The sequence below is a fragment of the Pipistrellus kuhlii genome, unplaced genomic scaffold, assembly GCF_014108245.1.
Source record: "Pipistrellus kuhlii isolate mPipKuh1 unplaced genomic scaffold, mPipKuh1.p scaffold_m20_p_42, whole genome shotgun sequence".
NCBI classification, from domain to species: domain Eukaryota; kingdom Metazoa; phylum Chordata; class Mammalia; order Chiroptera; family Vespertilionidae; genus Pipistrellus; species Pipistrellus kuhlii.
The window spans coordinates 1507770-1525209 of NW_023425543.1; the positions used below are offsets into that span (position 1 = coordinate 1507770).

The window sequence follows — 17440 nt, forward strand, 5'->3', positions numbered from 1 at the left end:
GAAGTGCGTTGCGTGCAGATAAGGACTTCCTAATGTTTTTGCTTAAACCCGTCCGTGAATGTTCCAGTGAGTACCTCTTTCCATATAAATTTCATGCTTGTGTTTCTTAATGTGGAAGGTAAATGACAGAACAAGCAGACATGTACAGAAAAGGAGATAAAGATGAAATAACCAGTGTTTTCTAGGCTATCTCCAAACATAAAAGTATGCACTTAGAGTGATGCTCATTATTGATGATTTTGAATGCAAATCCTCATTTCAAATTATTTGCAGAACAAACTGCCCTGCCTTTTTTTTTTTTTTTGTAATTACTTGTATTTGTATTATTAATGTTATCTCCAATCCATGCTTTCCTTAGCTGGAATCATTTTTTTAAGTGAAGCCTGTGGACTGAAAGGTCCCGGATTCGATTCCAGTCAAGGGCATGTACCTTGGTTGCGGGCACATCCCCAGTAGGGGGTGTGCAAGAGGCAGCTGATCAATGACTCTCATTGATGTTTCTAACTCTCTATCTTTCTCCCTTCCTCTCTGTAAAAAAAAAATCAATAAAAAAATTTAAAAAAAAGAAAAGAAAAAACAAAGTATAATAAACCTCTTAGCAAGGCAGAAATAGAAGGGAACTCTCTTTTTTTAAAAAATATAGCTGTATTGATTTCAGAGAGAGAGAGAAACACCAGTGATGAGAGAGAATCATTGATTGGCTGCCTCCTGTACTCTCCCTACTTGGAATTGAGCCCACAACCTGGGCATGTGCCCTGACCAGTGACCTCCTGGTTCATAGGTCACCACCCAACCACTGAGCCACATCTGGGCCAGAAGGGAACTTTCTGATTCTATTAGAGAACGTACACTTGTATTCATCTCCTGCTCAGATGGCGTTGCCTTGGCAACTTGGGATGCCCTGTCATCTGCTGGATCTGGGTAGGATGTTTGCACGTTGACTGTTCATTTCCCTTCAGGGACTATAATTTAGAGCCACACGGATCCGTCTGTCTGTGTCCCTCTGTCTTCTAAATCTGTGACTCACCTTGTCATGATCAGCTTCTCGCTATCCCGTGCTCGCCATTCGTTCCTGAGACATAACTGTGAATGGCCGATCAGAAATGCCTAGGACTTAGCACCTTAACCCATTTTCTCTAATAAGTGGTGTCTATGCTTTAAGGACCAGGGAAAGAGAATGCCGTATTTGCATTCTCTCTGGAGACCAGGGAAAAGTGCCACAGAGAGCATCCTGCCTGGGGACTTAATGTGGGGTGCTGCCAAGTTGATGCCGGGGTCATTGGGGTCCCCCAGACCCTCTGGTGGCCTGAATGGCTGCTTGTTGAGCCTGGGTTTCGGGTGGCTGCATGCGGGCGCCTCCCTCCCTCCCTGCCTGCCTCCCAGGCCCCCTGGTCTGCCGTGTGTGTGCACCGCTCCGCCAGCCTATCTCTCGGAGCATTCAAGCCCCAGGCGGGAGTGGAAGGACTGATGTGATAAGGAGACCCAACTGCTGGGGCGGCTTCTGGTCTCAGATGCACCCGCAGGGAAATAACTGTCTCAGGGCGTTGAAGGTTACCCGAAAGGACACAGAATAAACGTGTGTGTGCTTTTTTTTTTTTTTTTTTTTATCAACTCAGACGGTTTAAATTCTTAGAATGTTGAAGCTGGTCCTGTGTTAAGGATTTCTGCTCTAACCGAGGCAGCCGGCTGGCCAGCCAGTATTTACTGAGCTCTTCCTCCTTGCATTTAAAAAAAAAAAAAGTAAATATATATATATAAACATATATATATATATATATGTATGTGTATATATATATATATATATATATATATATATATATATATTGATTCCAGAGAGAAAGAGAGAGCCCAAGAGCCGTATGTGGCTCTCGAGCCGCAGTTTGCCCACCACGGGTCCAGGGTCTGAATCCCTGGAAGGAGTCACCCAAGAAACCAGTAAGGAGCTCAAAGGCCTTAACCCACTCCCTCTGCACTAGAGGAAGATCTGAGATGCAGGAAGAGGCTCTCACCCCGTATAAGAATGGTCCTGTGAAAAGCGCATTCTTTTCGCTTTACCACCAAGCGCCTGTGAGAAGAGACATAAAACTAAATTTGCTCTTCTGTATGTGAATTCATCCATCAGTTATTGACTCCCGGCATCTGTCTTTGGGCCTCGCCCCTTGCCGTCTGCCACGGGGCACAGCCAGGACGGCAGATGTGCAGGTCAAGGCCGCGTTGCTGAGGGCGAGATAGAAGCACGAGCAAAGGGGAACAAGCCTCGGTTAAAGTCGCTGTCTTTTCTCTCCCTCCCTGACGGTTCCCACAGCGGTCTCCCTGCATTGCCCCTACACCAGGGTGACGTGAAACTGTCTTCTCAGCCAGCGACGGAGAAAGAACCTTCTAGGTTATCCCGTCCTCGGCGTGTCTGCTATCTGTCTTGCCGGTGCCGTGTGATTGACTCACCGCGCAGCGGGAGCTAATGCCTCCCAAGGGCCCGTCGCCAGCGGGAAATGCTGAAGGACTAGGACAGGGGTTTTGTAAGTCACTTAACAGATTTTATGAACTGCTAATGAGCTCATAAAGGCGTTTTTTTTTATTGGACTAGGGTGACCTGTCCCAGGCCCGGAATGGTGACACGGCTCCGAGCTCTGGTGTGGTTCTTTGCCCCGCCCAGGTCTAAACCAGGGTCACCTCCCGGTCACCACGTGTGGGGACAGGACTCTGGCTGTGCCTGCAGTGACTCTTCAAGGGGTGTGATGAGACACAGACACTCACGGGACATCCCCTGCCATGCTCCATTCAGCAAAGGCCTTTATTCAACAAATATTTATTGACAGCTTATAGCACCCTAGGCCCTGGGGTTACATTTTTAATAAAGCCGAAATAAATAAAAGGGAACAAAGGAGAGAACAAGAGAAATGCCAGCTCTCAGAATTGGGAAATGTTCTCACCCACAAAGAAGACTATTAGGATATTGGACCTACTGCAATATTCAAACAGCAGAAATATACAGTATAGGTTTCAGACTATGGAATGGTCAGGATTTGGGTTTTCATTTTTTTTCTTTTTCTTTTTTTAAGTGCAGCCCAGCCGGTGTGGCTCAGTGGTTGAGTGTTGACCCATGAACCAAGAGGTCACTGGTTCGATTCCTAGTCGGGGCACATGCCCGGGTTGCAGGCTTCATCCCTAGTAGGCAGCCGATCCATGCTTTTTTTCTCATCGATGTTTCTGTCTCTCTAACCCTCTCCCTTCCTCTCTCTCGCAAATCAGTAAAAACAATTTTTAAAAAGTTGGGTGTATTCTCCAATAAAATTACTGCTTTTAATATTCATGGGGAACACCCTGGCAGGGGGCTTTTTCCATCTTTTCTGAGGCCAAGTGCAGAAGGTTGGGAATTCCCACGAGTTGTGAAGGGTCTGGAAATGAGAGCATTTGGGGGTTTGCTGGTTTATCGACTAGGAGATCTGGACTTCTTGCTTCAGAAGCAGGTGTGTGTGTGTGTGTGTGTTTGTGTGTTTATGCATACCTACACACATGTGCCCATGTGTGTTTTAAATCATTGGAAAAAGCCTAACCCCGCAGCCAGACAACCCCCAAAACTGCCAGTTGCTTAGAAAATACCCCATTTGCTCGGGCCCCAGAGAATATATATTTAAGCAAATGCTTTAATTAAATTACATCCCATTGCCAAGTAATTTCTTGAAGGGGAGGCAGTAAATGGAGTCTCTTTTGGGAAAGTTTCACTACAGCGGCTGGAAGCTTCCTTCAGGAGGAAAATGTTTATTAAAACTCCCGGCAGCCCATTGTTCGCAGATCAGATGTCTGACTCGGGAGAGAGGGAACAGGTTCGCTTCCAGAAGATGCCACATTGAGGGTTTGTCCCTGGCGAGGAGAGAACAGCGGCCAGGGACTGTTTAGCCCCCGGCCCAGGCCCTTGCCCAGCCTCCAGCATGAGTGGCGAGGTCCCCGTGCACTGGGCTTTTAAAATGTTTGCATTGGACCAAAGCAGGATTATCGTGGGACTCGGTAGGTTTGCATACACACATGGTCCATTGTGCATGTTTACCTACTGAAAACAGAGACATTTTCTGGGCAGAGGCCCATGAGAGCGTTTGTCTTTGGAAATGTTTATATTTTCTCATCGAGGAACACATACATACTCCACATAGGAAATTTGGAAACATAAGCAAGGCTTAGAAGGGAAAAAAAAAAAAAAAGAATCATCTGCTTTCCTGCAATGCAGGGATAAAGGACAGTTGTGTTGGTTTCTCTAGTCTGTTACCCCAAGCACGTCCACAGAGTGGCCAGATGATGATATCTCTGAACGCATAATAATCTGGCCACGCTGTGTATATCCTATATAATAAAAGGCTAATATGCAAATGGTCCCCTTGACCAGGAGTTGGACCAGCAGGCAGGCCTGCCAACCGCCCAATGTCCCTTCCTCCTGGTCAGGCTGGTTGGACCCCACCCATGCACGAATTCATGCACCAGGCCTCTAATACATACATACATACACATATATATATATATGTATGCATGTATGTATGTATGTATTAGAGGCCTGGTGCATGAATAGGCCTTCCTTCCCTTGGCTTCCAGCACGGGTTTTCCTTTGGCACCTTGGGACCCAGGCCTTCGCTCCGACCAAAGTCTGCCTTCTTTATCTTCGCTGCAGACTCCGGCCAGATCTGCTGTTTTCATTTTTGATGCAGACTCCAGTTGGAGTCTGCCATCTTCGTCTTCACTATGGCCAGAGTGCCGCTCCTATAGATTCCTTCACTCCCTGCCCTCCCTCTCATAGCAAGTATCCTGCCCTGCCCGACTACTTCGTGTGCATGGGAGTGGCTGTCATCTTTCCCCTTCTAATTTGCATATTCCCTCCTGATTGGCTGGTGGGTGTGGCAGAGTGATGGTTAATTTGCATGTTTCTCTTTTATTAGTGATGGTTAATTTGCATCTTTCTGCTTTCAGAGATCATCATAATCTGGCCACTCAGTGTATATGTGGTCAAGCTGGCCTGTGTAAATGAGTTACTTTCTCGGATGCACTTAAAAGTAAAGAGAAGTGGCCTGTGCCCCAGGAGCTGGGTCCTGTCCCGGCTGAGGCCCGGTCACTGGCCTTCATGTGTGTTGATTGAACTCTCTGCCTGGGACGATGAAAGGGGAAAAGATGTGTGATCGGGTGAAGAGTCCAGGAGCCAGAAAGCTGCAGGTCAGCCACCCAGGAGTGGTCCAGAGCGGCAGCCCGCTTACCCAACCACACTTTTGAAGGTGCGTGATCGCGCCAATAAAACCGCCACAGCTGTCCTTCCACAGCAGCTGGAAACAGGAGTCCCAAAGGCACTGGGCATTTATCTTAAACACAGCCTCTCCCCAGGCCCCCGCCAGCAGAGCCAAGTTTGCTTTAACGATGTTGCCTTGAATAATTTAATGCCCACATCCTGTTGATTCTCTCTGTGTACTTTGCTCTGCACGATGCCCCCAAGGGTTAGTTGGCTTTCAAAAGCTGCATGTTAGACACAGCTGATCTTTTCTTTTTTTTTTTTTTTTCCTTCCCGGCCTTAGATGTATGCATGGATGCTTTTCTTAGACAAATCCCGGGGGGAAACATTTTTGCAAAATAGCAAATTTCATCCCGGGAGTCCACAGTGGACGCTGTCTCGCAGAAGCCCAGCGGTGGTGGAGGAGAGGCGAGGAGGCAGCAGCATTGGCACGGGCCTGTCTGATTGAGTTAGGCGCCAGAGTCCTGGTAATCAGCACACTCAAAAAGAGGCTGAAAAATTCTCTGGCATTTTTGCTGATTGAGCAAACTTTGAAGAACTCTGACCTAAGGGATAAAGATTTAGGAAATTCTAGATCTCGTGGGGTCTGAGATCATCGTTTGCAGAGAGGGAACTGATAGATTAGGAAAGTGAGATGGTACCAGGGCTAAGCAGTGTGCAGTACGTCACACCGGCCATAGGAGGGCGCCGTAGAGCCCAAGCCATGACTCTGATGACCCCCCATCCCCAGGCCTCTTAGCACTCATGGTCTAAGGCCGTTGTAGGCAAACTGCAGCTTGAGAGCCACATGCGGCTCTTTGCCCCCTTGAGTCTGGCTCTTCCACAAAATACCACTGCCTGGGCGAGTCTATGTTGAAGAAGTGGCATTAGAAGAAGTTTAAGTTTTTCAGTTGTAGTGCTGTTGATATTTGGCTCTGCTGACTCATGAGTTTGCCGACCACCGGAGATTCTAAGGACACTAGACGTGTGTCAGGCGGTGCCAGGAAAATGAGAATCACCCTTTGCTCAGGGGTCTGACTGCTTGAAAACCAATTGCCAACCTATGGAGCTTGCGCTTCATTAGTAACCGACGCGAGTGCTGGAATCGCATAAATGTATGACTGGCTGCAGCTGGGCATCTTGCACTCTGGGAGGGACGTGTGTGTGTGTGGGGGGGGAGGGTAACCGAGCATCTGTGAACGTTGTGAATGTCTGTTACCCTTTCAAGAGATGAGTGCACCTCAATCCCCAGTGTCTGCCTGGGCCCCAAGTGAAAGCCAGGGGCGAGGAAGAGAAAAGAGACAGGGAACATGGAGGTTTGAATGATGAAAAAATTCAAGGAGCGAAACGGGGTCTGTGCCAAGAGATGAGTCAGTGGCGGCCTAATAGCAGTGGGAGAAGAATCTGAAAAGCACGAGAAGGAGTTAGCAGTGATAATTACATTAACCTTTCCGGGCTGGTGCCGTGCACAGCAGGCTCGGGAGCCTGTTTTGTCTGGGTGAAACCAGCCATCTGACGGCCATGAACTCTCTCGACAGCCCCACATGAGGCGCTGCCCTTGCTTGTCAGTCGTCCTGCCCCGTAAGGCCTCCCAGGAGTCCCAGGAGCCCTTCACTTGGACTCGATGTGGAGCATAGACGTGTGGAGTGTCCGAGGCCAGTGCTCGCATCTGTCTTAGCCACCTTCACTCCTGGCAGTGGCCGAGGCTTCCGGCAAACCTTGACCCCAGCATCAGGCAAATTCCATACAGATTCCTAAAGCTGCCTTGTTATTGCTGTAACACCAGTTTCTGAGCTGCCAAAAAAGCATGCTGTTAACTTCATTCCCTTGCGTTCCCCTTCTGGGTGCGAAAGCCACTGGGGAATCTCCTGCAGACACAGCCCGCCACCGGAAGTTCTCGCAGCGCACGCTTTACTGCTCCACAGCTCATGCAGCTGCTAGAACATTAACAGGTGTCCCAGACATGCTGATGCATGCGGCTTCCTTCTCAGCTTCTGTTTTATTTCAGAGAGAGGAAGAGAAAGGGGAAGAGAGAAAAACATCAATGATGAGAGAGTCAGTCATCAATCGGCTGCCTCCTGCAGGGGATCCCTCAACCAGGAATGGAACCGTGACCTCCTGGTTCACAGGTCGATGCTCAACCACGAAGCCCCACCAGCTGGGCATCACCCGGGCCTTTGTTGGATGACTAGTTGGTCCTAACCACTGGACCACTGGAGTTCCATGCAAGGAGGAGCAGTGAGCCTCACACAGGCAGTCACGGGCCCCACGCGTTTTAGGTACACAAAGGGGTTCAGGACTGGAAGCACGAAAGCGTGGAGGGTGAGGGAAATGACATTTAAACACTTAATTTGAATCTGTTGGAACGTGGCTGCGCCGTAGATTCCCGGCTAAGTGATGCTGAGCACCTTCTAATCATTTAATTGGATGCCGGCAGGAATTTAATAGCCACGAGGCACCGCGGTAAGCAGCGAGCGGCTGGGCCCGGCGAGACGTCTGGCTCTCGGGGAGCCCCAGGCAGCTCCTCGCGTCTTGAACACAGTTCCCCACGCAAGCCCGTCCTCCTCAGCCGGGTGGTCTCCTAGCTTCCAGAAGGCTGTCCTCGTGTTCAGCATCCTCTCCTCACACGTTGATGAGATGCCGTAGGAACGTAGCTCTGTGTACATCCATCAGCCCGTGGGAAAATTAGGCTCCTTAGACCAGTGGTGGGCAAACTGCGGGCCAGGGAGGGAGAGTGCTGAGATCAGAGCTTCAGAGCTGCACTCTGAGGAGGACCAGGGAGAGGCTCCGGGGGACCCATCCTGATCCGAACAGGGCAGCATCCTGTGTGCGCGGGGATGCAGGCTTGTCTTTGACCTTTGACACCAGCGCTGACTGACTGAAGGGGGGGGGGTAATGGGAAATGGGAGTAGCTGTCCCAGGAAATCACACCCGTTTTCCAGGGACACTTTCCCCCTCCCCCGCCAGGTCACACAGAGACAACAGGGCCGCCACAGGCCAGGGGCTCTTAGTGATTCCCCAGCCACGTGTCCTCTCTGTGACACGCAGATGTCAGTGTTATTTTGGGCAGATGTTCCGGGCAGCAGTGGCCGATGACCTCACAAGGGTGTGACTTGAAAGAGCAAATGGCACAGTCGCGCCCGGTGAGGGAAGCCAGGCTCCGGGCTCCCAGTCCCCGTGTTCCCGGCTGCAAATTCAGAGCAAAGGCAGGGCCTCTGCCGAGGGAGCTCAGGACCCGGGCAAGCGGTCTGGGGGCTCGGGGAGTTCCTCTGGGCAGAGTCCCTAAACCCCGCGTGGGATGGGGTCCACCCTGGGGACGGGGGCAGCCTCTTCACTTCTCCAAGGCTCTGTTATCTCATCTCAGAAAAGGACTAGCTACCTGGAGGAGCTGGGAAAGAATCAGGTGACACCACGTGCTCTGTGACATCCTGTGAGGCATCAGGCGAACGTGAAGTATGGTGGCAGCAGCCGCTAAGGCACAGACCCCAGGCTCATAGCTGTGTAAGGAGCAGATGGAACCTGGGTCTGTCTGAACCACAGTCTGAACTCTGTGTTAGCGGGGTCCCTCCGCCAGGACCCTCTGTGATCCCCGTTAAGGCTTTCCTGGGGAATCAAGGTGCCTGGAAGCTATGAGATCCCCTCCACCCTGCCTCCCACCCACCCTGTCTCCCACCAGGGCAGACCTGGGCTGAGAATCTGGGCCAGGCCTCTGGAGCCTCAGCATTTCTCCAGGTAGGAGCCGGTGAGAAGCACACACCACCAGGACGAAAGCATGAGGTCAGCCTGCGCGATCAGATTACCCAAAAAGGACAGGGAACACGGGGAGCTAAAAATAGCCCCCGAGGGCTAGTCCAGGCCCTGCTCCCAAGCCCGGAGCTCCGGGCTGGACGGAGTTTAACCGTTTGGGGACCTGAGGTGCGGCGATGTTTCTCGGGGGCTACATGCTGCGGAGGGTGTGGACGTCAGCAAAGCTGGGTGTGTTCCATGGATGTGACAGACGCGGGGCCCCTCGTGTGTTCAGGGGCATGGGAGGGCTCTGGTCGCCATGGCCGAGGGAGGAGAGTGACAAGTGCCTCCCAGCCAGACAGCCTGGGTTCCGACCCCAGACCTGTCCACATCCTAACCTCTGGGAGCCTGTTTTTTTTTGTGGTTTTTTTTTCCCCCCTATAAAAGGGGAACAGTCAGAACCATGACAAAGGGTCATTGTGAACAGTGAATGAAATCACACAGACTCCCGGCCAGGAGCAAAGCGAGGGCTCTGCCTACACTTGTTAAATGAAGTAAAATAAATTTTAAAAAATCGTTGAGCCAGGCATGGTTCCAAGTTTTCTGGCTTTTCCGTGGATTACCTCACTCAGCCCTTTAGACCACGGGTGGGGAACGTCTGGCCGGAGGGATGTGTGAGGTCCAAGAAATCATTAGGTCTGGCCCCGCCAAGTCATTAGGGGTGATTTAACGAAGTGTTTGACCAAACGTAGCAGCTGATTCGTAAGCTGATAGTTTTGTACGGCCCTCGGATTAGGTTATACATATCCAAACGGCCCTTGAGTGGGATTGTAGCTGTTCTGACTACGGACCTGCATTGGACAGACAGGCCTAACGGGACCCCGCTGGGGCTGCAGGCAGTGGCCCTGGGGGTGAGCCCATTGCTAAAATTCTAACATCCTCTCCCTCGCCCTACCTTCTGAACGTTTGCCAGAGCTTCCAGTTAGATGGATTGGAATCTTAATTCTTTTTTTTTTTAATTTATTTTTTATTTTTTATTGATTTCAGAGAGGAAGAAAGAATGAGAGAGAGGTAGAAATATCAGTGATAAGAGAGAATCATGGTTCGGCTGCCTCCTGCAAGCTCTCTACTGGGCATGGAGCCCACATCCTGGGCATGTGCCCTGATCGGGACTCGAACCGTGACCTCCTGGTTCATAGGTCGACACTAAACCACTGAGCCACACTGGTCGTGCGGCCTTTCCCGCATGGCCCTGCTTCCTGGGGTAATTCACCAGGGGCCATGTGCTCAAACTCTTTTACAGTTCTTTTAAAAAGCATTCTTCTTCTTTTTCTTTTTTCTTTCTTTCTTTAAACACACACACACACACACACACACACACACACACACACACACACACTCTGTTATTAAGGCATAATTTATATGCCATAAAATTCACTCATTTTATGGGCACAATTTACAGAGCTGTTCAGCTATCACTGCAGCCTGATATTAAAACGTTTGCGGCTCCCCTGCTGTTTCTGAGCAGAAGTGGATGAAAGTCCTGGCGCGTGTGACTGGTGAGTTGGAAGGAGGGAGCCATGCATTCGAAGGCCAGCAGCCTCCCTCGTGGTCTAGGGAAGGAAGGGAGGAAGGGAGGAAGGGAAGGAGAGAGAGAGGGAGGGAGGGAGTGAGGGAGGGAGGCGAGGGAGGGAGGGAGGAAGGAAAGACTGCGCTGCTAGTAGCTAAGTCTGGCAGCCTTACCAAAACGTTGTTAATTAACACATATGTTGCATGTTATTTGTATTCTATACTGCATTCTTACAATAAAGCAGGCCAGAGGAAAGAATCTATAGTAATAAAAGGATAATATGCTAACTAGACCAGGATGTCCTTCGAAGCTGAGGCCAGAGGGAATCCAGCCCAGGTCCCGGGTGCTGGAGGGAAGCCGGAGCCTGCAGCTGGGGGAAGGAAGGCCTACTCTTGCACAAATTTTCGTGCGCTGGGCCTCTAGTAGGTTATAAAGGAAATCATAAGGAAGAGCAAATACATTTACAGCAGTGTACGTACACTGAGTGGCCAGATTATTATGATCTCCGATCGCATAATAATCGGGCCACTCAGTGTGTGTGTAGATATATTTTAGAGGCCTGGTGTATGAATTTGTGCATGGGTAATATCTGGCCAGCCTGGCCAGGGGGAAAGGACATGGGTGGTTGGCCAGCCTGCCTGCTGCTCAAACTCCTGGTCGAGGGGACAGTTTGCATATTAGCCTTTTATTCTATAGGACATACACTGAGTGGCCAGATTATTATGCGTTCAGAGATCATCATCATCTGGCCACTCTTCGTATTGATCAGGGCTCTACATTTATGTCGTCTGATTGAGACCACACGGCTCACCTGCAAGTGTTTGCAAACTGTCCATTGAAACAGAGGCAGGGGAAGTGGGCTGAGCAGTTCAGACCTGGGCTATACAAGGGTCTCTGAGGACTGGGCCTCCGCAGTCGGGAGGCCTACGAGCGTGATGTGCTCGAGGCACCCGCCTGGGTCAAGCGTCAGCGATAGCCATCAAAGGAAGCTCATTCGGCCTCGCAGGCGGACAGTCCCCACCTCTGGGCTTCTAGAACTGGGAGCATCGGCACAATGCCAGGTGCCCAGCTTCCTCTTAAGGACACTGCACTGTGACGTGAGGCAGGCGTGCAGGATTGCGCTCAGCGTACGGGCGCAGGAAGCCGCCGCGGCCCTCGTAATCGGCATGCCTCTCTGGGGAAACTTAGCTGCAGGCCCACAGTGGTGGAGGCTTCTCTGCTCAGCCTGTCGGTTCTATACTGCAAACCACGGGCGTCCATCCCCCACCCCACCTCCCTCCCACTTCCAAATATGAATCAGACGATTTACTCTGCTCTACTTTCCTCTTCCACACGGAAACCAGACTCGAAACCTAATTAAGATAGCACTTCAGTCTGTAACTAAATTCATTCACAGCAAGGCTGCACCGGGGTGCCGACTTCCGCTGGCCGCCGCGTATTGCAAAGCTCATTGAGGTCGCTGTCCTTTCTTCAGGTTTGAGCTGCTAGAAAGATGGTGTTTGTTTTTTCTTTGTTTTAAATATGAACCCTGCTCCTCTCATGCACAGGGCGGCCATGGGGTTCCAGGCACTTTGATCCGGGAGCTCAGAGGTCCCCACACTCCTCCTTAATTACAGGGAATATGTCAAGGAGGTGAGTGGTTGAGATAACACGGTTATTATCATCCTAGAGGCCTGATGCACAAAGATTCATGCAGTAGGCCTTCCTTCCGGCCCAAGTGGCATCAGCAGCTCCATCCTTTGGCGCCCAGAGCTAGAAAGTGGAAGAATCCCGGATGAAGCTCCAACCAGCCAGCTCCAGCCCGCTCCCCAGGAAACAGGGGCCAGGCCAGCTGTGGAGCTCTCAGCCATGTGACCCAGGAGGTGGGAACCTCGCTGGGCCACGTTTGTTCGTCTGTGACGTGAGGGGTCCCACGCCTGTCTCACAGGGTGACTCTGAGCGATGCACAGGTTTGGGGGGGATCCCTCATCTGTGCTGGGCTGTAGGGAAGCAAAAGGAATAGACGGAGGTTCTTGCCCTGGTGAGCCCGTGTCCTAAACCCACAGTTCTCGGTCAGGGCACTCTGTCCCTGGGGGCACTGACAATAGCTGGAGGCATTTGGGGTTGTCAGAACGAGGGGCCTCTAACAGGTCGGTGCCAGGGGTGATGTTACCATCCTACGAGGCACAGGACAGCCCTCCCTGCAGGAAATCTGCTCCTGTCCCAGCGGCGATGGTGAGGCTGAGCGATGATCCAAGTAGGCCATCCCATGGGCAGAGTATAGGGGTATCAGGATGAGATGAAGTACTCTGCGGACAGGGGCATCGATTTGGGGGTCCCCATGTGAAATAGCGCCGTTCAGCCCTTGGTCCCAGCTCCGTCAAAATTCACCCCCATCCACAGGGCCCAGGGCCCAGGGCCGAGGGGGCCGGGCCTGCTGGGGGAGGAGGCAGCCTTCAGAACGTGTCCTGTCCCATTCATCTTTCTGTCTCATCTGAAAGCCCCCAGCCCCCACAGTTCTGCCGAGGTATAGATGTGTCAGCGCGGGACTCATGGGGAACCCCCTTCCTAACCCCGAGGGGACTGAGGGCTGCCTGCCCAGGTGACCCCAGCCCACTGTCTCGGTTCCTTTCTCGCGTTCCCCTCCCCAAAGGGCTAAAAATAAAGCATAAAACTGTTTCGTGACGATAACGTTTACACTTTCATAGCAAGAAAGGGAAGCAGGGAAATTATATAGAAGGTGAACTGGGCGGCTGCCCAGATTAGAATCCAGGAGGTCAGAGCAGGAAGGAGATGGCGTGGGCACCAGGCTCGTTCGAAACGGCTCTGCGAGCAAGCCTCCCTCCCGAGGAGGCAAAGGGGAGTGGGAAGTACAGGAGGCTCCGATTCAGAAGGTCTCCTTCTCAACACTGTGTTCTCAGGGAAGCCCCGCTCGGAGCGCCAGGGGTTGGTCTGCATGTGGGTTTAACGCCAACCCCCTCTTCTCCTAACCCCCACTCTCCTCCCTCCCCCTCCTTCAACCCTCCGTTGCAGAGTCTCAGCATGTGAGGGTCACTGTCATGCTGGGGGTGTGATCGTAGCTTGGTGGTTGTGTCTCCCTCTTTTAAAGATGGGCCCTGAAATGGAAGAGTCTGGGGTTTGCGTTAGTAACACACAGGCGGGAGACGCAGGTGGGCATGTACGTGGGCAGCGGACCGGGAGTGAATGGATGACACTTTGAGTTCATGATGGGTCTCTGGGTCTTTATGAGTTCCGTCTGTTCTCTTGACCTGTATATTTGAAGTTTTTCATCCCTTAAAAGTATCTATCGCCTGGCCGGTGTGGCTCAGCGGTTGAAGGTCAACCTATGAACCAAGAGGTCCCAGTTCGATTCCCAGTTGGGGCACATTCCCGGGTTGTGGGCTCAATTCCCTAGTGGGGGGCATGTAGAAGGTAGCCGATTGATGTTTCTCTCTCTCTCTCCCTCTTTCCTTCCCTCCCTCCCTCCCTCTCTGAAATAAACATTTACATTTAAAAAGAAAGAGAGAAACTGGAGGCACCAGTTGCCACCTGCCTAGGGCTTCTGTTCACCCAGTGCCCCACCCGGGCGCTCCACACCTGCACGTGCAAGTTAACCCTCCATCTTTGTTGGGTTAATTTTCATACTCACTCCTGATTTGCCTGTGGGTGTCATGGAGGTATGGTCAATTTGCATATTTCTCTTTTATTAGTGTAGATTACTAGTACATGATAGAGTATGATTTCTAAGGCGCAGGCATTTGGAAGTGGTCGTTTTCTTGCCAGATAACAGCGTGAGGACCTTCAGTGATGTCCACAGATCTGCCCAATCATTGGCCACCGTGCCTTCCTGCCAGGAACTTTCCCACCTGGAACCGCAAACCTCCAACCGCAGGGGAAGAGCAGTACTTGGCATGAGAAGGTGCCTGGCGCCCTCTGGTGGCAGATAAGAGGAAATGCCTGAGCCTTCTCCTATTTCCACCAATGGGGGACCCCAGTCTTGCTGAGTTGTTGAGTTAAGGGTGGGTAAACTAAGGCCCAGAGGCTCCCCAATGCTGAGCAAGGGGCAAAGTCGCCATGGGTATGTGTAGATGCACCTGAGTTCATTTTGTCTCCTTCAGGCCACTCGGCTTCCACGTGACAGGCTGGGTCATATGTATCCCATGTTTCGCAGGCTCCCTGCTGTTGATGGATCATGTTTTCTTCATGCATGTGTGATGCAGAACGCTCCTCAGGGGGGACATTTCAGCCTGCATATTTGAAGACAGAGGAACACACTTGTATCAATTGAGGGCACGGAGGGCAAGGGAGAGTGGGAACAGTATTATGCCAACCAGGGTGTTGACATTATGTTTCACGGGCAGCTGGGAAGTGGCAGGCACAGCCCAGGCTCTGCCTTTTCTAGGCTGATGCTGCCCTCTAGTGGCGAAGAGCCACAGCCACAGCCGTCTGCACTCCACCCACTTGAAGGGACTTAGAAGGACTCTGCTTGCAGCTAAGGAAACAGACTCATGTCTAGTCCCTCCTGGGACTCAACATCCCTGAGACACAGAACGGGTTCTAGGATGCATGTTCCAGGCCCAGATGCTTTGTGTGCGCGGCACCTAACCCCCAGTGTGCTTCAAGGCAGATCTCCTCTGCACGCTCAGCTGAGGTCTGGCTGATTCAGGCCGCGGCGTCACTGGTGTCCCCGGGTTCGCCTCCTGGTCTTTCTCTGGTGGCCCCGGAGCCTGGGCTCAAAGGCACCTCTGTTGTGTATGCGCTGTGTGTCCTGAGGCAACGGACTAACCTCTCTGAGCCTCTGTTCTTCCATCCTATATAATAAAAGGCTAATATTGCAAATTGTCCCCTCAACCAGGAGTTTGGCCAGGGGGTGGGGCCAGCCGGCCAAATGCCCATGGGCCCTCCCCCTGGCCAGTCAGCCGCAATTGGGGCGGGCCAGCAGACTCCACCCGAGCACAAATTTGTGCACCGGGCCTCTAGTTTATAATAAGAATATGGTACCGTGAACCTTGTTGGTGGTCATGAGTATTTTTGTTTGCGCTCAGGTATCTCAGAAGGGAGGACTTGCAGAAAGACATTGCTTCGGGGTGGAAAGCTAATAGTGGGCTGTACGCTGTTCTGAGTGTCCCGTCATACCCAGACAAAACAAAGGACCAGCTAGACCTCTTCCGGTCTGAAAGAGGCCGAAGCACTCACCCACACGCCCTGGCCAGCGAGAAGCTACGTAGAGATCCTTGTCTGTTTCCTCAAGGTTGTTATCCGCAAATCTACCCCTGAAGTTACCTGTCCTCTGTCACGCACACAGCCCTCAGTTCCACCGGTCCCTGCCAGTAAATCGGGCTGTCCATGAGGCCACTGTGGCCTCAGGTCTGTGGCCAGGAAGGGACCAGAGCTGGGCCTGGGACCCGGGGCACTGAGCCACACAGGCTGGTTAGTACCATCTTTTTAAGTCAACAGAGTAGTCTGACTCCTGAGCCACTGTTGGAATAACAAGTGCAGCTCTCAAATCTGCAACATCGCAATGAATTCCTACCTCATTCGATGTTCTCAAAGCACGCCATTGGGTCAGCTTTGTTACATGCTAAATTTCACGCCCGTAAACATCTCATCACATTTGGAAATAATCTGTGACCTCAGTTTTTCTTCTGTGCGAGGAGTTTGCACACAATGGGTGCTGAGAAACCATAGCCAACCATAAATTAAGCAAATTACATAGTGCCAAATAAAGGAAAAAGCAAAATCATAAAAATTCTTTCAAAAATGTTTATGGCAGAAAATGGCTTGGTGATAGACATGGCTGTATCTTAATATGCTTGATGTGATGGGGGTGGAATTCTCAGAAAGTAAGGGTATGTGGGGACCACAGATATTTTTAAGTGACCAAACAAAATATTATAAGATTTGCACAGCCAGTGTGGCTCAGTGGGTGGGTGTGGACTATGAACCAGGAGGTCACAGTTCAATTCCCAGTCAGGGCACAGGCCCGGGTGGCAGGCTCGATCTCCAGTAGGGGGCGTGCAGGAGGCATCCGATCAGTGGTTCTCTCCTATCATTGATGGTTCTCTCTCTCTCTCTTTCCCTCTCCCTTCCTCTCTGAAATCAGTCAAAATATATTTTTAAAATATTATGAGAGCTGAAACCGGTTTGGCTCAGTGGATAGAGCATGGCCTGTGGACTCAAAGGACGTGGGTTGGATTTCAGTCAAGGGCATGTACCTTGGTTGTGGGCACATCCCCAGTGGGGGGTGGGAGGGGGGCGGTGTGTGCAAAAGGCAGCTGATGTTTCTCTCTCATCGATGTTTCTAGTTCTGTATCCCTCTCTCTTCCTCTCTGTAAAAATCAATAAAATATATTTTTAAAAACATTATAGGATACCTGCATAATACAGGCCGAAAATTAGAAATGAAAGCTTTTCCCTTCTAGGATTCTGTGACTTGTGTAACCAGACATCTCATCCTGTTGACTGGAGCCACGGCCTTGCCCTCTGACTGTTTTGCTCCCGGAACGACCTGGGCTTTGTCATCTGATCTCCGTCTCCTCTTCTCCCTCCAGGAATCCTGTTCACGATGCTGGTGTTCGGACCCGCCTGCGGGTTCATCCTGGGCTCCTTCTGTACCAAAATCTACGTGGACGCTGTGTTCATCGACACAAGTAAGGAGGAGCCCTGGGTTTCCGGGCGCCGCCACACGCTCCCCGGCCTGGGAACGGAGCGGTCAGCCTGTGGTTCTGAGACCGTGCTGGCTGGGGGCAGCCCTACTGTGTGCACCTGCAAGGGCATATGGCGGCCCACCTGAGGTCAGAAGGAAGGAGCACGAGTCGGGTTCAGGGGGCCTGGACCCAAGTCCGTGCTCTGCCAGTGCCTGCTGAGGCTGAGCGGCTCCCGTGCGGGGTGTTGCCCCGCCCCTGTCAGGGAGTGGCAGTGGC

General features: G+C 51.6%; 1 protein-coding gene across 4 annotated transcripts in view; it reads left to right on the forward strand.

Annotated features, from left to right (window-relative positions):
• SLCO3A1 (solute carrier organic anion transporter family member 3A1) overlaps nt 1-17440 on the forward strand; it is a 102410-nt gene that overhangs the window by 51511 nt on the left and 33459 nt on the right. For all 4 annotated transcript variants that reach the window (XR_004983382.2, XM_036411826.2, XM_036411825.2 and 1 more), the window contains exon 3: nt 17069-17167. Coding sequence is in view for 3 of the 4 variants with exons in the window: in XM_036411826.2 (XP_036267719.1) it covers nt 17069-17167 (99 nt within the window). In the remaining variant the exon portion in view is untranslated. The remainder of the gene's footprint in view (nt 1-17068; nt 17168-17440) is intronic.